At 44.3% G+C, this 23,004-nt stretch overlaps 1 protein-coding gene across 2 annotated transcripts in view; it reads right to left on the reverse strand.

Moving 5' to 3' along the window:
- Positions 1-7,846: 7,846 nt before the first annotated feature.
- Positions 7,847-23,004, reverse strand: part of LOC137435135 (zinc finger X-chromosomal protein) — a 95,933-nt gene continuing 80,775 nt past the window's right edge. For both annotated transcript variants that reach the window (XM_078784600.1, XM_078784601.1), the window contains exons 6-8: positions 12,013-12,153; positions 10,564-10,725; positions 7,847-10,464 (exon numbers count right to left, since the gene is read on the reverse strand). In XM_078784600.1, coding sequence (XP_078640726.1) covers positions 9,269-10,464; positions 10,564-10,725; positions 12,013-12,153 — 1,499 coding nt within the window. In that variant the 3' untranslated portion in view covers positions 7,847-9,268. The remainder of the gene's footprint in view (positions 10,465-10,563; positions 10,726-12,012; positions 12,154-23,004) is intronic.

Here is a 23,004-nt window from a genome sequence, read left to right on the forward strand (position 1 = left end):
TAGAAAAGACGACAATGAACAAACAAGAAGACGTCATGCGGAGCACGATACTTGCACTGAGTTGACCTTTGACCTGTTGACCTCAAAAATAGCATGTTTCCCAATTTTGTGACTCGATATGCAGATGCTGTTCAATTTTCAAGTCAATCGGTTTTCGATTTGATGGCTTTTCAGATGGAAATTGATGATTTCTAAAATTTGACCTTTTTTTTTTTGTATACAAGATCGAGGCTCGTGAAAGAGCTAACATTAATCTCACAAAAAGTCAAACCGACACATAAAACACAAAATAAGGGGAGCGGTAGACAAGATGGGGAGAGAGGAGGAAGGACACAAACACAACATTTGAGACAGGGACATCGAGAGAAATGTGGGAGGGGAGGGCTTGGGGGGAGGTGGTGGAGGTATAAAACATATTAACACTGCAAGGACTTCCAGGAAAGAAGTTGGAATTTCAAAAAAAAAAAAAAAGTATCTGGGGTGAATTAGCGGGGGGGAGAAAAGATCAAGGTTTTGGATGGGGGAAGATAAGAGATGGTGGTGAACAGGTGTTTTAAAGACCTGGAGGGAAGAGTGGGATTGAAGGGAGTGGGGGAGTTTGTTCCAGAGGCGGGAGAAAAGGGGAATGAAAGAGTGAAGGTGAGCAGAGAGCCTAGATTTTGGCAGTTTAACCATAAGAGGGTTGCTGGTAGATATTGTGCGACCTGTAGGAATATTTGGGGGACAGAGCACAGAGAGCTGGGGGAGGCAAGGCCGGAGAGGGGTCGGTAGAAGACAGAAAGACCACCAACCTGCCTGCGGTGAGTGAGTGAAAGGCCCTCGGAGATAGCTTCATCGCAGGAGATTCCAATGATTCTGAAAGCTTTGGTTTCAACAGCGTGAAGCCGAGCTTGGTGTGAGGCAGGAGCACCAGCCCAGAGGGGGGAACAGTATTCCATTGACCTGCGGATGAAAGCCTTGTATGTGGTGAGGAGCTCAGGTGTGCCAAGGAAGGACTTCGCACGACGGAGGATGCCCAGTCGGTGACTGGCTTTGGAGCCCAGCTTGGAAATGTGGTTTTCCCAAGAAAGATCATGGCAGATGGTGAGACCCAAAAGCTTGAGCGACAGAACTTCTTGGAGAGGATTGTTGAGAAAGTAGATGGGAGGGTTTTCCAGTCGGTCTTTTCGGAGAGACATAGTAAGAGTTGACCTTTGACCTTTTGACCTCAAAAATACTTAATTTCCCAATTTAGTGACTCAATATAGAAATGCTACTCAATTTTCAGGTCAATCGGATTTAAAATGGCGATTTTAGAAATTTGACCTCCAGACGACCTTTGACCTTAAAATCAATAGGCTTCTCAATTGGGACGACCTATACAACTTGGTGAAGTTTCGTGACGATCGGTTTTGAATTGTGACCTGTCGGCCGGTGACAAACAGACAAACAAACAGACAGACAAACAGACAGACAGAACCACAAACGCAACCGACCAATATACTTGAGAAAAATCTTCGATTTTGCAAGTAACAATCCTTATGCCCTGACGTCACAATCCCCATCTTAAGTAAGTTCAAACCAATGACAAGCAAAACTTCACTGATGAAGCATCAGTGTGATGGATGAAATTGCTTCTTCTTCATCAGTTTCGAGACGCCAGGCTTTGTCACAGCTCGAGCACATCGCAGGTCATTAGCAAGAGTGGATCTTTTTCTCGGTTTGTGGCAAATAGGATGAGGATTTTGAGAACTCTTATCGAGAGAATCAGGTATTCACTACCATCTTTCGCCAGAAGGTTTCCAGGTCAGAATCCTGACAGTGCTTTAAGGTTAAATATCCCCAGATTAAAGGAACGTGTTACTTACTACCCCAATATAGGGGATTTAACCTGGCTGTTTCGTGACTGATGAGCAGCAAATGAATCATTATTCGTTGAATCATTCAAACGAACGAGCGTGGCATGAATGAGGAGAATGCATGAAACTTCAGTGGTCGAGGAGCGACTTCTGTACAAATTAATGTTATACTGCACTGTATTTTCAACACGAATTCGAACATTAATCGGAAAAGGAACCTGTAGTTTATTAGTACTTTGGCTCTGGAATTCGTCCCGATCGCGCATGCGCAGAGAGGAGTGAGATAATTATTTTAGTTTATCTGCCTGCCTGTCAGTCAAATAAATTGAAAATCATTCCAAACAGGAAACTTAATGTTTTTGAGGACGTCATAAATTACACAAACAACAGACACTGATAACTAATGTAATGTGTTAGATAAGGTGGTATAAAAGACTGCATCAATGGCGGTAAACTTCTGGAATATAATGTTTTACACGACCGTTAAAATATGTATTTCATTTACATTGAATTATATATGTAAACATTGTAGAACACAAATCACCTTCATACAGCTTCGGAAAACCTCCAGTTTTGCAGTAGTAGGACATGTTAAATAAGGTGGTGTATAAGACAGAATCAATGGCGGTAAACTTCTTCCGGAATAAAATGTTTTACACGACCTTCAAAGTATTTTTTAGAAATTTACATTGAATTATATACTGAAACATTATAGAACACAAATCGCCTTCTTAGCACTTCCATAAACCTCCAATTTTGCAGTAGTTGGACATGTTAAATAAAGTGGTGTATAAGACTGCATGAACGGTGGTAAACCTCCGGATTGTTTTTTTATACGGTCTTTAAAATTATTATTTTATTTCAATTGAATTAGATACTTGAACACTGCACGGGATAAAATCTTCTCTATGAATTCTCCAGTTTTGCTATGTTTTATAACATGGATAATAGATTTATCTTTAATCCTGTTTGTAATTTGGGATACACATTACAGCAAATACTTTAAAAAATGGTACATGTTTCTTCCTTGCTATCCGCTCACTATTTAAAAGGATAGAGCACGACAAACAGCCGTTGGCTGGGAACACAAGCGCAGGCTTCATTGGGCCTAATGGCCTTATTGGCCTCTTCCTGTCTTGAAGTTCCAAGGAAAGGAAACACATTATCATTATGTAACTGTTGGAAAATAAATACTTTAGTTTGAGAAAATAAACCATGAAACAATAACAGCAAAACCAAGATTTGAAGGCAAGTTTTAACAATGGCATAAAATATTTAAATTTCTCATAAAATCTCATTAAACTGTTAATAGTTTTAAATATGAAAAATAAATTGCATTATCTTGTTACACTTAATCAAGAAAACGACTCGGTCTTTACAATTGGAGCAGTTTATTTTCACACAGAACAGCTTTGTGATGAATTCAAATGAATATTTAAATGTTTTGGTAGTTGTGGTATAGCGTATAGATAGTACATTATCTATATTAAAGTTGACTTGCGGAGGGTGGGGGTACCTGTGTCAGCCCACCAAACACGGATGGCCGCTTTGTGTGCAGGGAATCAAAGAAACATCAAATTGTTAAGGATAGCAGCACAATCCATATAGTAATCACCAGGATGAGCCACAAGGTGACGAAAGTGTGTGATAAAGACATTGCACGGTAATCACCAATATTGTAATCACCGCTGTGAGAGGTGAGGCAACACAAGGTGAGGAAAGCGTGTGATAAAGACGCCGTACTGTTATCATCAATAAATCATTGTAATCTCCTTAGTGTCACGATGAATTGACGAGTTAAAGGGAAAACCGGGCACACCCGATTGGTCATTGCCACGACCAATCGACAAGTGAATATTGCTGACATAGTTACAGCCACATAAGCTCTATTTATTATAATTAATAAACCAGATACCTGCGATCACAATCACCAAGGATAATCATCCCCGTGCGCGATCCAATGATGGCCATGTTTTTTTTCGGACCACCATGTGACTTTGACCTCCACAATTTATGGATTAGAGTGTGAATTAAGAAAATGTGTCCCATCTACAATCTATTCATAAAACTCAACATCATGAAAATTGGAAGAAAACTATTCAAGTTATGATCAAAAATGTATTATTCAATTTCTGTTAATTTGGTCACAATCCCAAAAAAGTAGGAAAGGACACAAAACAAACATCAGGTGCACAATTTCAATGCAGGTCCACTATGATGATGTAACAACTCCTTGGATGAAGAAGCGGTCTTCAAGATTCTGCACTTTTAAAATTGATCGATGACAAAAAAATAAATCGTTTTTCTTTTTTCAGACCGCCATTTGACCTTTAACTCGGAGGCATATGATGTAATTTAAGCATAAATGCGCCTTGCTCTTGGCTATCTACAGGGCAATTTCGTTCCGATTGGACAAACCTGAGTCGAGTTACGATGAAAAATGTAAAAAAAAAAAAGTAATTAGGTCATGACCTTAAAAAGTAGTTCAAGGTCAAAAAAAACCTGTGCCAACCCCGCAACATTTGTATTGCCATTATTGATGCAAAATTTCATTCTCAAAGTCCCAGCTGGCTCCGAGATACAGCTCAGACATTGTAAGCTCGAAAAAAGGAAGAAAATAAATAAATAAATAAATACCTAAATGGTGGTTTAGTACTCTTAGGGGTCTAAGAAACTCTGATGTACCATTAATAATTGGGGCACCAATTATAGAAACAAACCCTACAACAGCTAGAAACCTCCCCTATCCTATCGGCGTATATAGGGAGGCTTGGAGGCAAACTATGGCATACTGATAGTGCAAGATATTGGCAGAAAATTTTGATTTCATACATAGTCGAAGGTCGTGGAAGAGCTATACTGCACGGATCACAACATAAGAGAAAAAAAAACAGGACACAAACAAGGACGAAAAATAAACAGGAGACGCACACAAAAGGAACAGGAGAGAAAGTGGGGAAACACCAACAGCAGAGTTGAAGGCCAAGATAGAGGGAGACTTAGACAAACAATGGGTGTGGGGAGAAATAGGGGCAGGAAGGAGAGGAGGAATGGTGGGCAGAAGACGCATGGGGTGGAGAGATTGGAAAAATCCACGAAGCAAACTGCAAGGATGGAAAACTGTAGATTTGGAAGGATGAGGGATTGGGGTGGTGGGTTAACGAGAGTAGAAAAGATCATTGTTTTGGATCAGGACGATATCAGATGGTGGTGAACAGCTGTCTTAAAAACCTGGAGGGAAGAATGAGATTGAAGAGAATGTGGATGTTGGTTCCACAGATGGTAAAATAGAAGAATGAATGAGTGAAGTTGAGCGGTGATTCTGAATTTAGGTAGGGTGTCATTGATGGTGGTCCATGTGTGCCCTACAGAAACTTGGGGTGGACAAATCACTGAAGGAGCAGAGGATGCAAGACCAGAAAGGAGGCTGTAGAAAACGGAAAGCCACTGACCTGTCTGAGATGGTGTAGTGATAGATCCATCGACTCAGCTTCAACACGGGAGATTCCAATAATCTTGAAGGCCTTGGTTTCACACCGTCAAGCTGAGCAAGATGTGAGGCAGGTGAGCCAGCCCAGAGGAGAAAGCAGTACTCCATCAAGCTGTGGATGAAGACCTTGTAGGTGGATAGAAGTTCAGGTTTGCCAAGAAAGAAAGGACTTTGTACGATGGAGGATGCCCAGTCAGCGGCTGGCTTTGGAGGCCACTTTTGAAATGTGATTTGCCCAAGAAAGATCATGGCTGATAGTGAGACCCAGGAGTTTGAATGACTGAACTTCCTCAAGAAGTTTGTTGAGAATGTAGATGGGGAAGTGAGGGAAGAAGGGAGGGAGGTTGCCAGACGGTCCTTTTGGGGAAGTGTTTGACCAGCTTGTGATTTTGTCAACGTCTGAAGAGAGGAAAGAAGCTACAACCATCCTGTTTGAAGGATGAGGGAGGTCACGGCAGAGCGTGGAGTCATCAATAGAACTTCCGGCAATTGCAAGTATCTCCGCCCGTTGTGCCAACGGGGCTTTTGAGGCATCTATTTATTACAAAAGCAAAATGGCAGATTATATTCCTTCTGATCTCCTGAAGTAGCCTGGCTTCCTTACTTCATTTATATGCCACACAAGGCTGTGGGGTAACATTATTGGCTGAGGGCGTGGCTGTGCTGCTGATGCATTGCCCTCTGCTGGTTAGGGCACAAACTTGGCCATGGTATCGGTGATAGCTTGCCTACTCTTCACAAAAGACACCATGGGATCTTTAATGTCCACCAATGCTGGCAGATGGGATGCTCATTTAATGTCCATCTGAGGGGCGGCATACACATTGATGAATCACCCTGTGATGACAGTTTCTATCTGAATCAGGATTCAGGGGGCCCTTTAGGGGTGGATATTGGGGTCCCTTGAAGGTGGTGGCTAGAGGGTGGACCTTCCTCAAGGAGCTGGCAGCCACTCATGGGGCCCGCAGCAGGAAAAGGCATTTCCGGAATATAGAGGGCAGGCCAGAGGAGCGGATGTGAAAAAGGTCAGGATAAAAGACAGAGTCATGGGGGGCTGGTGCTGAACATGCACGGACAAAGTTGGAGCTTAACTTTAACGCAATACAAGCATCTCTCGACTTACCTCATCTTGGCCGCCATCTTCTTCTATCTTCCACTCCATCGTCCCTACCATACTGCACATCCCGAGTAGCATTTTGCGTGTGCGCCAGTGACCTGCATCCACCAATTGCTTTGTGCCATCCAATACCTCACTTGCCCCATTGTTCTTTGTCATGTGAATCGGTATTGTTGGCGCCTTCGCGGGGAATATTATTTATTAATTGCACATAAGCTTGCTTGCCCTCTCATCCCTATGTGTCCATTGACTGATTGGTCCATGTACCGTTTATGATAGCATCTCTACCATCTCCCCTGTACTTTCTAAAAATAATAAACACCATTATAATTATCTTCCTGCCTGTTGCCTCTCATGCACATTTCACCTCACTGTTTGGTTTTATTGAATGATTGAGGAATGGTAATCGTAAGTTAGAATAACCGAATGCAGTACTGCTCAAAGCACTGTTTCAGAAATCCGCAGAGGCATTCATAAGACCTCTGGCACAGAGGCAAACACGTTAGTGAGCCTCAGACGCGACATTATTGCTCAAGTTAATGTTCCTGTACAAAAGCGAATTTCTTATTTTAACGGCCACAATTATTCCCACGTTCTTGTGGAGTTGGCCGGGGGAAGTCTTTGGCCCAAGTCTAACACGGACCAGCTGTGGCCAGGCCTATTCTTTGCGAAGGACGCGGTGGGATCTTTAACGTCCATCTGCACTTTGATGTCTTGCCTGTGAAACACGAGGACGACAGTTTTAGATGGGACGAGATTCAAATTCAGGTTAGACAGGTTGGAGGCGCATGCATGTAGCGGTTTAAAATTCTGTAATACATTTCAGTTTGATCTTGTTGTTCATGTTTCATTCGCACACCAATTGTTGTCGATCGTAAAGTCGACCTCTACGGGAAGTCGTTCGGTTCCATTGCACTTGGTTATTTAAATTTACCACTTGGTTATTCTCACAACACGGTTTGTGGCGATCCTAGACCTTAAGACAGGTTGGTAATTGGGAACATTACATTTTCCCCATTTTGACCTTTTACCCATTTTACCCAAAATTTGATCATAAAAAGTTATTCGGCATTTTCTCCTTGCTTTCATGGCCGCAGATGTTGCCAATCTTAAATGTTCTTGATAAGAGAATGTAAATTTTAACACCTGGTACTGGTTTATAAAAAGAAAAATCAGAATTGATAAAATAGGTCAACATGATAGTCAGCTTGTGGAGCCCTTCCCATTAACCTCAGGGCAGTGTCAACCACACAATGGTGGAGAGTGTCACAGGTACCAAATAAAATTATGGGCATACAGTGTGTCCTTCTTCACATCAAAACAGGTCGACAGAGTCCTTCATTTTTCTTCGCTATCCAAAGCCATTAATAGAACCATAATACCAGAGCTACATGAAAGGGGTAAGGTGGGGATTAAAAATCCACATTTGATGATTTATTTTGAAAACTTCAGCAGATAAAACAGTTCAAAAAAAACATCAAGCTAATATTATACAGCATATATCTACAATTTTATCTATCCACATTTAACAGGGTGAAGAGAAAACAAAACGTCACTCTGCTCACGCCTGAAGGTTGTTGTATCAACACATTTGGCAGCCTCCATATTATAAAGTCTGTACATCAACTTTACAGATAAAAAATCTTTTCCTCTGAGAAAACAAAAATCGTTATTTATTGTCTGTTGACAAAATTAAGTGAACTAAATTGAAGTACTTTCTTTCATAAAGTCACACAGTGTCTCTTCTTTCACTGTATAAAAGTCAAGATAAATCAACACTTCCTGCTGTTACCACACAGCAGGATGCAAAGCAGCTAAGGCAGGAATATAACCTGATTCAGGTCAACACGTAAGTAAACCTCAACTTCCACAAAGCTCAGCATTGTAAGTAGCTGGTAAGAGTAAATCAAGGAAGTAGATGGAAAAACGACGAATAATTGAGGGACGTGAAAGGAGGCAATAGGATTAGATCAAAATAGCTATTTCTCCTGAAATTGTCTCAAAATGACAAATCAACCAACAAGTTTGGAAGAGGGCGATTACGATCAATTGCTGACAGATTGACATAGATATCAAAACATTTTTAAAATGTAATCCAGAATAAGTATGCCATGTTATTTTTGGGGCGGAGTGGAGGGGGTGCGGGGGAATGGCAGATTGTGGGTGAACGTGAAATAAAAAGTAAGGAGGAACACAGACGCGCGGATGCAACAGGTGAGAAAACAGTGCAAGTTAAAGATGACAAACACCACTTTTAAAGTAGATACATTTGTACAACGGCTTTAAAGGCACCTGTTCCAGGTTGCTGATGAAAAAAAAAAAAAAAAAATTAAAGAAGACGATCACAACTGAGGACAAATACAAGTAAATGTGCGATGCACGCTTTACAGCGACGCTAAGGTAAAAAGCATTTTAATGCGCTCAATTTCCGATGGTAATGCTTATAGCAATTGTCGTTGCTTACAACAAAAATTTGAATGTGCTCGGTAATTGAAAAACAAATGCATACTTTATATTTGTATAATGTACACACATAAACAGTAAAATCTAAAGACGGAGATTCGAAATGTGTCAGTAAACCAAACGGCAACAATATATCAAATTTCTATGTAGGCCGTCGTCAAATGCAAGCTTCTTAAAGGCTTCAACGTCAATCCCAGATGCAATGTTGCATTGCCAGCAGGATCTGCCAACCGACCAGGCAGTTACACTGTCAGGGTTGAGGTATAGACAAGGGAGTTTAAACTAGCAGCCTTACATTCAACAACCAAAACACCAGTAACGTGATGCGACTTTAAAGTGATCGAATTAAAAGTAGGTATTTTAACACAACGAATCCAAAGCAAGGTCCTTGTGCTGTTTGATTATGTGATGGTTCTTTTCTGATGGACGCCGAAAGCCCTTGCTGCAGATCTCACAGCGGTGGGGGTAGTCTTTCGTGTGGATCGAGATTATATGCCTCTTAAAGCCAGACGCGTCCGTTGTCGTGTAGTCACAGAACTCGCACTGATACACCTTTTTGCCTTTGTGCACCTTCATGTGCTTCTTGAGCTCGCTCTGCTGTCGGAACGACTTGCGGCATCGCTTGCACTTGAACCCGGAATCCTTTGTGTGCACGGACAAGATGTGCCGGCTCAACACAAAAGGGTCCGAGCTGCGAAACTCGCAGTGCCGGCACTGGTGCAACTTTTTCCCCTTGTGTGCGCCCATGTGCTTCTTGAGGTCGCTGGGCCGATGAAAACCTTTGTCACAGACATCGCAGCGGTGTGGGAAGTCCTTGGTATGCATGGATATCACGTGCCTCTTGAGGTCACTCGCATTTGAGCTCACGTGGTCACAGTGCTGACAGTGAAATACACGATCACCGCTCAAGTGTAATGTCCCATGCTTCTGCAACTCTCCCAGCGCAAGAAAACCTGCGCCGCAGTCCTCACACTTGTACGGAAGCTCGTTGGCATGACGGCAGCGGATATGCGCCTTCAAATTGGAGCCCGACGTGCTGCGGTAGTGGCAGTGTGCACAAGCGTAAGGCTTCTCGCCCGTGTGAATGCGAACATGTTTCTTGAGCTCAGATGGATGCCGGAAGCCCTTTCCGCATTCGGGACAGCAGTGTGGGAAGCTCTTGCTGTGTACCGCCTGCAGGTGCCGACTCAAAAGAGATGGCTCAGCAGTTTCATAGTCACAAAAACGGCACTTATTCATCTTTGTGATCCTGCTTCTGTGCGTGAGCTTGTGTGAAGCGAGTGCTGCAGGCTGAGAGAAACAACGCTCACACTCGTCACACTCATAAGGCCGCTCAATGCCATGGTGAATGAGCCTGTGACTTTCGAGGTGACTGTGGAAACTCGACTTCTTTCCGGTCGTGTAGTCACAGTCCGTGCATTGGTACCTTCTGCGGGCTATCTGCTCTGGATGGTTCTTCATGTGCTTTTTCAGGAATCCTTTCGTCTTGAACTTTTTGCCACAGATATAGCATGGGTGTACTTGAATCGGTTCTCCATTTGGCCCGATGATGATTGCTGGGAATGAAACGTGCAAAAAATAAATTTGCTCATTATTATTTTTAAGTAGAAGGATGTCATATTCAGCAAACAAAATTGCCTACACCTCTGACTCACTGGGCATTGAGAGATGCCTCGCGGCAATTTCTTCTTTCCGACGCTTCTGTCTGCGCAATTGCTGCTTGGATGATGTCCGCATCCGAGGCACCAATGCCGCACTGTCTGGTTGTGCCGGAATGCCTAGGTCACCATTGCGCTCAGCTGGCTCAGGACTCGTCGCTGTAAAATCAAGAGAGGGCAGGTCTCAGAGGTGAGATGTCCAGTCATATATACTGTATATGGAAATATGCAGAATAATTCACAAAGTAAAAAACTTTGATCTTTTGAACCCCAAATGGAATCAGTTAATCTTCGTATCGCATTCCATAGTTATGCCAAGTTTGGTCAAAATCCATTCAGCAGTTCACAAGTTATGGCGGTAACGAAAATTCGCTACTTTCAGATAAAGGTCACACATGACCTTTGCGCCCCAAATCGAATCAATTAGTCTTTGCATCATAATACACCTTTGTAGCAAGCTTGATTTAAAAAAAATCCCCTTAGTGGTTCATAAGTTATCACGGTAACAAAATTCAAAGCAGGAGACGCATGGATGGACAACCTGAAAACATAATGCCTCTGGCGCCTCCAGCAGCGGGAGCATACAATTATTGTTGATGCCACAATACTGGCTGAGGCACGTGGGAGCGCCATGACAAATGAGGGATTATTTTGGAAACTCGAAGAAGATGACACACAAGGAGTGCATTGACCAACGTCAATGACAGCAATAATGTGGGAATACAAATGGGTGCCCAGATCGAAAATTACTGTCATTTTGCCGGTTCACCATCAGTTAAAAGCATTTGGCGTGGGTGAAACATACCATGGGCATGGGTGAACAGTTAAGGTTTACGGATCATCTACATATTGCACGTGCAAGGGATTGAGAAAAAGGGTGGGGTAGGTGAGTGGTAAATGTAAAAGGGAAGCGAACGGGGCATGATGGGAGACAGAATGGAGGGTAAGAGTGTTGGAGAGGGGGGGAGAGAGAGAGAGAGAGACAGCTACAGAGGATTAGAATACATTTAGCTTTCTTGATGGGAAGGAGAAAAAAAAATTCACAGCACTTTTGCGTATGTAATAAACAGATGGCCCCTTGTTGGTCGTCCTTATGGATGAGTTTAAAATCCAGTCAAATTGTGGTAAATCGAAAATATATTTATATATATGCGCATAATGTCTTCTATGAGGCTTGGATGAAAAAAAAGAAAAAAAAAGAAGAAGAGCAAAACTGGTTGCCAAAGGTAATAGTCCAGTGTAAGCTTTATGACACAAAAATGGGGGGGGGGGGAAAAAAATAAAGCAAAGATGATAAACTTGAAACTGCAAATCATTAAAGGCCAAAAGATAGCTGTCATGATCGGGCTGCAAATAAACTCAAGCATTCCAAATCAGAAGCCCTAACTAATTACAGAGTTGTCCTCTTCTATGCAAGAAGCCGATAGCAAGCATCACAATTCTTACCATATGCAGAGGCCCAAGAGACGGGCAGAAAGTCTGTATCAAGTGCAGCATCATCCACATTGGGGTCCGTTCCAACAGAAACCGCTTCTTCTTCACCAACTATCACCTCCATGTAGACATCATCGGTCATGTCCGCACAGCCTAAAACAAAATATAGTATTGGTTTCAGAAATATGGTGCAAACCACAAAGATGCATTCTCTGCTGCCGTACAATCAAAACCTAACACTAAACTACTATTGCAGGAATGGTGATAGGGGGGTAACAGGTGTAAAATAGACTTGTTATGTCATTCATAAATGTCATATCATAAATGTGTGGTTTGTATGTAAAATTACATGTCGATGTGTGTGAAGAAGCTGATATGTGTGACCCATCCCCTCCATAACGTCTAAAGACCTCCCACCATTCCTCTCTCATTAATCCTTCAAATTGTTCCCTTCGTAGTCTGTCTGTGTTGCTTTAAGAAATCGTTTTTTCAGCTGCGCAAGCCAGCGAATATCCACCCACTGAGGAGGGTGAAGAACATAACGCTGCGACCGTACGGATACGGAAGGTAAGATTCATGCTGAGACCAAGGTCTCAGGGTGTCAGAGCCAAGAGAAACCCCTCATTTGTAATATTATAACCACGATGTGAGCCAAAACCCTATGGCTGTTGGAAATTGGTGCCAAACCCTCGTTCGGAGGTTCAAAACCACAGCGGTTAGTTGTGGTTTATCGCCCGGGCCCCCATCCTTTCAGATAGACGAAACGGCTGTAGAAGACAGATCTCATTCGAGTTTCTGTACATTGGAAACTGAAGTAAAGTCTTAATGGTACATGTAGTCTTGGAGAAAATGAGAAGGCCACCAAGTAAATTGGGAAGGGCGATTATGGTGCTCCTCATGCAGATCATCAGTCAGAGGAAACAGTGCAAGTGGGTATAAGTTATCTTCTACCTCTGAGGAGAAAGCAGTGACAGTTGACATGCTCAAGCATGGAATGACTATTATCAGAAAAGCAAGGAGAAAAAGACATAAAATGTCATAACCCCCATGGTTTTAGTACTTTTTATGTCTGGAGTGAAAGGCCGTCAGTCGGCCATCTTTGGTCAGATTACAAAACAAAATCTTCTGCATAATCAACACAACAACAACAGGCATTTTAAGGCCATTTCCCCTGCTAGAGCGGGGGTTAGCCTTGCGGTCCCCATGACAATCTTCTCCATTTTGCCCTATTTTTTGCATCTCCCCTTGTTAACCCCCTTTTTTTTTTTTTTCTTTTTTTTTTTGTATACCGAATCGAGGCTCGTGAAAGAGCTAACATTTACTTCACAAACAAATCAACCAGACAAACAAAACACACAAAAAGAAGGAGCGGAAAACAAGATGGGGAGAGAAGGGGAAGCACACAAACACAACATTTGAGAGCAGGGAGATGTGTGGCAGGGAGTGGGCTTGGGGGGAGGAGGCGTGGGAAGGGGGGGGGGGGGGATTGCCCACATTTCTTCTTCCACCATCTTTAGCCAAGTCTTTCTCGGTCTTCCCCGTCCTCTACTTCCTTCTACATTCATTTCCATCACTCTTCTCAACCAGTCACTTTCATCCTTCCTCAACACATGACCAAACCATCTCAACCTGTTCCTCTTCACAGCATCCATCACAGGCTCGATTCCCATCATCTTTCACAATTCATCATTTGTCTTCCTCTCTCTCAACGATACTCCACACATCCACCGAACCATTCGCATTTCCACCCTTTCCAGCCTTCATTGCTGCTCTACGTTCATTACCCATGCCTCGCTCCTATAAATCATAACACTTCTCACACATACCTTTCCCTTCAGCTTTAACGACACTCCCCTCATCGTCAGCACGCCACGCATTTCCCGAAACTTCTTCCATGCACATCTCACTCAAGCAACCGTTGCCGAGTCTGATCCACCTTCTCCATTCAGCATGTCTCCTAGGTAACAAAATGTTTTCACACCTTCCAGCTTCACGCCGTCTCCAAGATCCAACTCAACATTTCCTCCATCTGCAGCTCCCTCTGTGCACACCTCACACTTGAATGTAGCTGCCACACTGGTTAATGACCCTCTCAAACCACTACATTTTTGATGAACCCACTCAGCGCACATTGTACATTGAATGGAATTCACTCCGACACCCTTCCTGCACACAGCACACGGCCACTTCCCAGTTCTTTCCACATCACCACATGCTTTACCACTTGCCATCACCTTCGTTTTTCCGATATTCACCTTCAGACCTTTTGTCTCCATACATTCCTTCCAGTTGTTCATCTTCTCCTTCAGTCCATCCATGCTTTCCGCAATCAACACCAGATCATCTGCATACAACAACTCCCACGGTAAACCCTCCTTTACGTTCCGAGCCAGCACCTACATCACAGCTACAAATAGTAGTGGACTTAGTACCGACCCCTGATGCACTCCCACCTTCACCTCAAACTCACCACTGTTCCCGTCCTTCGTCCTTACAGCTGTGCACGCTCTTTTGTACATTGCCATCACTAATCTGATCAACCATTCCGCCACTCCTAACTTCCTCAATGCCAATGTCAATACTTCGTGTGGAACCCTATCGAATGCTTTATCCAGATCAACAAACCCAAGAAACAACTTCTTCATCTTCTCCATGTACTTCTCCTGCAACTGCCTCACAATAAAAAGCACACCTGTCATTCCTCTTCTGCCACTCCTTGAACTTCTTCCTCTTTTCGTCAATCTTTTTTCCAACTTCATCATCCCACCACCATGTTTCCGAGTGCCTCGGTGGTCCTTTTGTCCATCCACATACCTCACCAACGGCTCCCAACAGACTATCTTTCATTGACATCCAACCACTTTCAAGCTCAACCACATCATCCTCTACCATACTCAGCCTCTCTTTTAATGCCTCCCTCACTGTCACCTCTTTCAACCTCCACACCTTCATTCTCGGTTGGTACTTCACCCGCCGAGCAATCTTCGCACCTTTCACCCTTATGTCGCAGACAACCAAGTGGTGCTGTGAAACAGCCTCCTCCCCCAGGATCACCTTTGTGTCCCGGAGGTGCCCCCTATCTCGCCTACGCACCAGCAGGTAGTCAACGGTTGTCGTCGACCCACCTGACGTGTATGTAACAAGCTTATTATCCTCTTTCTGGAACTGAGTATTACAAATCAACAAATCAGCTCCATCAGCAAACTCCAAAATCCTTTCACCTTCTCCATTTCTCACACCATATCCGTAACCCCCATGAACTACCTCAAAACTGTCCATACTCCTTCCCACATGTCCATTTAGGTCTCCTCCTAGCACAACAACTTCATCATCTTTCACGTTTTCCATCAGCTTCTCTATTGCACACCAGAACTTGTCCTTTTCTTCGTCGCTCCGACCAATCTGCGGAGCATATCCCGAGATGACATTCACCAAGAGCTTTCCAATCATCATTTTCACCATCATCAACCTTTCACTCACTCTAGTCACACTCACCACACTGTCTTCAAACTCCTCAGAAAACAGGACACCAACACCATTCACGCCTTCTGGGCACCCTTGCCACACAAACTTGTATTTCTGCCCCTGCCTACCCTTCACCATCCTCACACCACTTCTCTTCCATCTCGTCTCCTGCACACAACATATGTCCACTCTTCTTCTGACCCATATATATACTTATGTATATAACTTTGTATGTATATAACTTCTTCTGACCAATAATTATTATGCAGAAGTATACTTCTGCATAAGTATTCTCTCATGTATTGTCTTTCTGTCAAGTTTGAACAAAATCGGTCCATGCATGTCCGATAAATAGTTGAGGACACGTTTAAGTAACAAAATGGCCACCAGTCTGCAATCTTCGATCCGATATGGAAAAGGAATGACGTGCATAATATGTAAGCCATCATTCATTTATCTATCTGCCAAGTTTGAACATGATTGGTAAATACTGTACAGGTCCGAAAAATTGTTGAGGCGTGTTCAATATTGGGTTTGTTTTACAACTAAAATGGCTGCTAATCTGACAATCGGCTATCTTTGATCAGATCGCAAAATAAAGCGAGTTGCATGTGTATGCCATCATGTACTGTGCTTGTGCCAAGTTTGAACAAAATCGGACCATTCATGATCAATAAATGGTTGGGGACATGTTTAAGTAACACAATGGCCGCCAGTCGGCCATATTGGATCTGATCTTGAAAAAAAGACGTGCATATATGTAGGCCATAATTATTTATCTGTAAGTCAAGTTTGAATAAGACCAGTAAATGCATGTCCGAGAAATTGTTGAGGACGTGTTCAAAATCGGGTTTTTATCACTAAAATGGCCGCCAGTCGGCCATCTTTAATCGCATTTCAAAACAAAATGAGGTGCATATGTATATAATCATGCATTGTCATTGTGCGAAATATGAACAAAATTGGTCTATGCACGTCTGAGATATGGTTGCAGACACACACACTGACGCACAGACGAGACCCAATCCATAAGTCCAACGGGGAATAATAACTGTAAGATGCAGTCCTGGTCCAGTGATAGCAGTCGATCAGCCATTCTTTGCTTTGGCTAAATACGTACAAGGGTACTGTCACGAGATATATGGCGAGGTTTCATATGTTGTGATGCTGGGAGGCCTTCATATTGAGGTAGCCTTGTGGAGGATGGTTGGTGATCTGTGTGAATAATGTGGGCGAACAGCCCTTAGTGAAGCTGGCATTCTCTTCTGAAATGGCTGACTCCATCACAGCATCACATGCAACCAGGAGGAGATATGCGCAACAAGTCACTGCCCTATCTTTAGCCAAGCAATTTATGGCAATATTATGAAGGGGAATTAGAGAACTGGAAGAAAGATTGGCCAAAAGAGTCCTGCATTCATGTTCTGGGATCTTATTCTTCGCCTGGAATCTCTGATTCTGATCTTCATTCATTCTCATCGTGAACAAAAGGTCTCTCTATGTTGAAGTATTGGAGATACTTGCATCATATTTCTTTGCATGAGATCACACCAATTATGCCTGCTGGTTCCCAGTACACATACGGGCTATGAAAGCTCTTCCAGAAAGCATGGAGCAGAAGTTCCAAAGATGCTGGGCCTTCCTCAAGACCCACAAAGTTATCTGCTATGCTTTTGGATTAGGCTCATGAAGAAAGTAACAAGATGGTAAAGGACTGGGATGGTGCAGTGGGCTTAACAGAATGTTTGTGCAGCATCGTGTCAGATCCAGAACAAACTCGGCTTCTTCAAGAGTTTGAGAAAAATTCAGAACATGACAAAAGTGATACACAGAGCCAAGAACAAGGCCTAGCAACTCAACAGACTTTCAAAACACATGTCAACATGTTATGGGATACAATGTCATTGATGGGCAACACATTCCCGGAAGAGTCCCAAGAGATCATGAATTTTGATACTCACGACTGTGTTAGGAAGACTGTGGTGAGCACAATTTGCACAATGGAAGCAATAGGGAAGGAAAGGTACACCAAGTACGTGAAGGATGTTCTTATTGGCAGAACCGAATCTATCCATAACACAATCAAGAAGAATCAACTTCAAAACTGTACAATAATTGATGCTATTTGGGACAGGTATTCGGAAAGCAACCTCAAGGAGGCAACATGAGAGAAGAGGGGGAACGGAGCCAGGAGGAAGGTGTCTCTACAGATAAAGCTACCTGTAAACTTTTCTTCTTTCCTAATGGATTCAAATAAGAAAGAATAATTATTCACTCTCCTGACTGAAGACGAGGCTGCATTTTACTATCCAACTGACAAAGAAGTCTCCAATCATATTTGGGGTAGTCTGCTCTGTCGAAAGGCAGCACCAATTCTGTGTCAGTCTCTGACCACGAGGAAGCTGACTGAAACCCATCACACCATCCGATACTGACACCCAGTTATTGGTGGCATTTGGCAAGGGCATATATTTGTATATATATATACACACATATACAGTGCATTCAGAAAGTATTCAGACCCCTTCACTTTTTTCACATTTCGTTATGTTGCAACCTTATGCTGAAATCGTTTAAATTCAATCTTTCCCACATCAATCTACACTCAATACCCCATAATGACAATGAGAAAACAGGATTTTAGAAAGTTTGGCAGATTTATTAAAAAGAAAAAACTGAAATATCACATTGACATAAGTATTCATACCCTTTGCTATGACACTTGAAATTTAGGTCAGGTGCCTCCCATTTCTCTTGATCATCTTTGAGATGTTTCTACACCTTGATTAGAGTCCACCTGTGGTAAATTCAATTGATTGGACATGATTTGGAAAGGCACACACCTGTCTATATAAGGTCTCACAGCTGACAATGCATATCAGAGCAAAAACCAAGCCATGAGGTCGAAGGAACTGCCTGCAGAGCCCAGAGACAGGATTATGTCGAGGCACAGATTTGGGGAAGGCTACAAAAAAAATCTCTGCTGCATTGAAGGTTCCCAAGAGCACAGTGGCCTCCATAATTCTTAAATGGAAGAAGTTTGGAACAACCAGGACGCTTCCTAGAGCTGGCCGCCCAGCCAAACTGAGCAATCGGGGGAGAAGGGCCTTGGTAAGAGAGGTGACCAAGAACCTGATGGTCACTCTGGCTGAGCTCCAGAGATCCTGTGTGGAGATGGGAGAAACTTCCAGAAGGACAACCATCACTGCAACATTCCACCGATCTGGGCTTTCTGGCAGAGTGGCCAGACGGAAGCCACTCCTCAGTGAAAGACACATGAAAGCCCCCTTGGAGTTTGCAAAAAAAGCACCGAAAGGACTCTCAGACTGTAAGAAACAAGATTCTGTGGTCTGATGAAACCAAGATTGAACTGTTTGGCAGAGGTCGAAGTCGCTTCCTTGCTCGAGGGACCGGAAACAATGGGTGGAAAAGTGTCGTTAAAGGGTCGAGCCAGAGCTCAAGGGAAAGAATGATGCACCCAGGGCCCTGAGAACCTTGAGCAGCAGAGGCCGCAGATGCTAGAAGGACATGGGATGCAAAATGTTGTTGTTGAAGGCCCAGGTACCTGAGGAGAGGTCCTTAGGCAGCGGATGCCAAAAGGGCACAGTGGGTGCTGAGGAAAGTGCCAGACCCACAGGGGAGCCAGAGAGGGCCCCCAAGGATTCAGATGAGGAGTGTGTTATCGTTGAGGCCTCAGGAGCTCAAGGGTGCTGCATGATAGAGTAGGCACCTGACCTGTGGAAGGAGCCACACTGCTCAGAGGACCAGACCCAACATTGAAAAGAGCACCAGCACATGGAGCGGCGAGTAAACTGGTCATTTAGAACCATACACAATAGAGGGGAGTTAAAAATATTGTTGCGGTTCTCAGCACCGGCCTTTTCCCCTTACCAAAGGGGGATTAGTCCCCTTGTCTTTGACTAGCCGGCGGGACCCGGGACCTATGACGTCCCTCCCGGACAGCGCTAAGTAGGGTCGTAGGACTAATCACTAATACCTAAGTACTCGTGCCGCCCAGAAACGAGGAAATAATCCCCGCTCGAATCACGGATGTTGGTGGATACGCCGAGCGGTAGCGAACCCGTGACCCGAGCCGTTATCAATGACTAAACACGATCCAAGCGGTTCTTAATCGTGCCACGCTTACCCAATGATGGAAATCACAGAAACGGTCGAATTTGGAAGAAAGGAAGAACAGAATTTATTTACACTTTGTACAATAATCAGAAGAAGAAAACACAGTGCAGTCTTAATTACAGTCTTAACTTATCCCTGGACAAACGGGCCCGTTCACACTCAGACACACTCACACGAGGTTTGCAGTTGACCAGGTCAGCACGTCCAGGGATGGCGTCCAGGCAGCTCGCTCTCCGGTCCCCAACTCGCACCGCGAAGAAGATGAATACAGCGGCCAGGAGCTCTCCACGTGTCATTTTCGCGCACGGGATAACACGGGGCGAACGGTAGGCTGGGCTCAGGTGGTTACACTGGCGGCTGCGGCCGCGTACGTAATAAGAGAATAGTTCAATATGCGCTCACAATGCGCTCTTCAATTCCCCGAAACTGTCGTGTGCACGCCGGTCCTCTGAATACAGTTCTCTTGCATAAGTTCTCACAAGTGCCTCTCCCTTCTCAACTGAGGTGGGGGCCTCGCGCAAAGGGTTTTATTGCCACGCCCTTGGAACCCTCTGGAACTTACTAGACACGTCTTGCCACGCCCTATCATGCCATGCCCTCCGAGCCATGGTTGGCTGTTGCTCCTTTCCGTCACCGCCTCTGATGTGCTCCTCGACTCTGCCACACCCCGACCCCGCGCTCCTCCCCCTTTCAGGCCTACCTCGTGTCACTGGGCTAGTTCGAGCGAACAAAGGGCAGCGAACGCTGCTGGCAGCCAAAGCGTAACAAACTGCGGGTAGCCAAAGCGTAACAAACTTGAGGGATGCCAAATGGGGCGTGGGATCAATTATGCCCATGATGGAATTGGGGGGGTGGCGCAAAATGAAAGGGACCTAAGCTCATTTCTTTACACAACGCAGATATTACTAGGGAAATGGCCTACTCTTACACATACTATGACATAACTAATACTCTAAGTGGGCCTAAGTGTTGCTTGTGGACTAACTATGGGGGGCAAACCTTTAACCTTTAATGATGTCACATGTACAAATCTCAGAACCGTAGCAATATGAATGGAAAAGTTTTGAAAAAATACATATATACGTATATGTTTTGAAAAATGTTAGGCTGGAATAGAGATGCTTCCCCTTCACACAATTTAGATATAGGTAGTCGCTGGAGAGAACAGGAGTAGAGAAATTTAACTTTACGAGGTCCCTTTGAGTCCCAAATGATTAGTATAGGGCAGGGGATTTTTCAAACCCAGGCTCGCGACCTGAACTTTACCCCTTCCCTCCACCCCATCTCAATATCACGGTTATTGAGGGTTTTTTCATGTTGAAAGCATTTTCTCCGACAATTTTTATCGTAGGTACCGGTATGAAGTAGGTAATTTGGTTGTGAGGCGAGTAAGATTTCAAATTTTAGGTCAGAGACAAAAATGATTTGGGAACCACTGGTGTAGGGGAAGGCACACCTGTGATGAAATATAAAGAAGATTCGGTTGTGGGATGGCACTGAGGAGTGGATATAACGGAATGCCGCGTAGGAAGGAGGAGAGTTGGCTTCGTTTCTGTATTCTGTGAGCAGACACTTGAGTAAGGTATGATGGGGAATGTTAAATCGTTATTTGCTTGCTTATAGATTAGTTGGAAATGCTATTTCGTTCTTTCTCTGTAGTTCTGATATTATTCTTTTATTCTGTGTTATAGGGTATGTGGAGATAGATTTCAATAAAACGTCACATCTGGAAAAGAGGTCTCGACTTGATTTCATAACAATTTATTGAACTCTATCTCGACATACAAGTGGCATGGATAAACTTCTCATACCAGAGAGGTTTAACCGAGACCCAAATGCCAGTGATGCCAGGAGCCAGTGGACGCACTGGATAGGATCTTTAGAACTCTACATGCAATCAGTACCTGACATCATGGACCTACAGAAGTTGAATGTCCTCATTTGCAACGTGTCCAACACCGTCTTTGACTATTTCTCCCACTGTGAGACCTATGACGAACCTGTGACAGCCTTGTGAGCGCTCTATGTTAAGCCACGAAGTGCTATCTACGCTCGACATCTGCTCACTACGCGCAGGCAAGAACCGACTGAGACATTGGAGCAGTATACGCAGGTGTTACGACAGCGGGTTCCCGGCTGCGGGTTGCGGATTGCCGGCTCGTACGGTTGTCGAAGGCGCCGATGATCTAATGCGAGATGTTTTCATTACTGGTCTCCAATTGCCTGCTATTTGTCAGCAACTGCTTGAGAATGAGGCTATGACCTTTCAGGTTGCGTACGAACAGGCCAGGGTTATGCAACTGGCCCAGGTTTGATCTGAGTCTTACGGACATCAATATCTAACGGCGAGCTCTGCGACTGCCGAGAAACGCTCGGAAGCAGTTCCCATCGCGGAGCAAGCTCCCGAGTGGGCTGCCGCTTGACTGGACCCCCTCGGTGAGAGTCCGGACGCTGAGGAAAATGGCCCGATTACCACGGCTGCGACGACTCCTGCAGCGGCGACGGCAAAATGTTTTTTTGCGGGAATCGTCGACATCCGTGGAGCCAGTGTCCAGCTCGAGAAGTGATGTGTAATCGTTGTGGCAAGAAGGGACACTTTGCCAAAGTCTGTCGATCGACTAAGGCCAGACGAATGACGCTCGCGGGCAGCTCCTGGGGTTGCACCTCGCAGCCTGGTGAGGGCTGTGATACCTGTAGTGATCAACGGCGAGCGAAGCAGCTGATGCCTTGATCGATACTGGAGGCAGTGAAAGTTACGTCAGCCAGGCTCTTGTTGGCAGACACGGATGGCCCACTGTTCGGGCCACTCAGCGCATGTACATGGCATCCGCAGCACTATGGCAAAGCTCAAAAGGGTTCTGTGTGGTGAACTTGGTAGCTAATGATATACTGTATACGGATGTTAAGATGATGGTGTTGCAGAATTGACTTCTTGAATCGGCACGGGCGTTGAGAGATGTGATTTAATGGTGAACAATCTCCTAACGCTTTCTCGGTATGTAGTTTGGCGGAGATGTCGATTGAGCCTCCCCCACTGTTTTTGTGTCTGACACCAAATTGCCATCTGATAACTGTAAAATCTCAGCGATACTCGCGCAGATGAGACTAAGCGGCTGCTACGTGAGGGTATCATCCAACCGTGCAGCTCACTTTGGAGGGCTCAAGTGCTCGCAGTCAATAACCCTAATCACCGCAAGCAAATGGTCATCGATTATTCTCAAACGATCAATCGATTTACCCAACTTGACGCCTACCCGCTCCCCAAGATGGACGACATGGTCAGGGAAGTATCTACCTACAGGGTATTTAGCACCTTGGACCTTCGAAGTGCTTATCACCAGATACCTATCAGAGAGACAGATCGCCCTTACACCGCCTTCAAATCGGGTCAGCGGTTGTACC

This window comes from Myxine glutinosa, chromosome 9 (assembly GCF_964187855.1).
Source record: "Myxine glutinosa chromosome 9, kmMyxGlut1.1, whole genome shotgun sequence".
Taxonomy (NCBI): Eukaryota; Metazoa; Chordata; class Myxini; order Myxiniformes; family Myxinidae; genus Myxine; species Myxine glutinosa.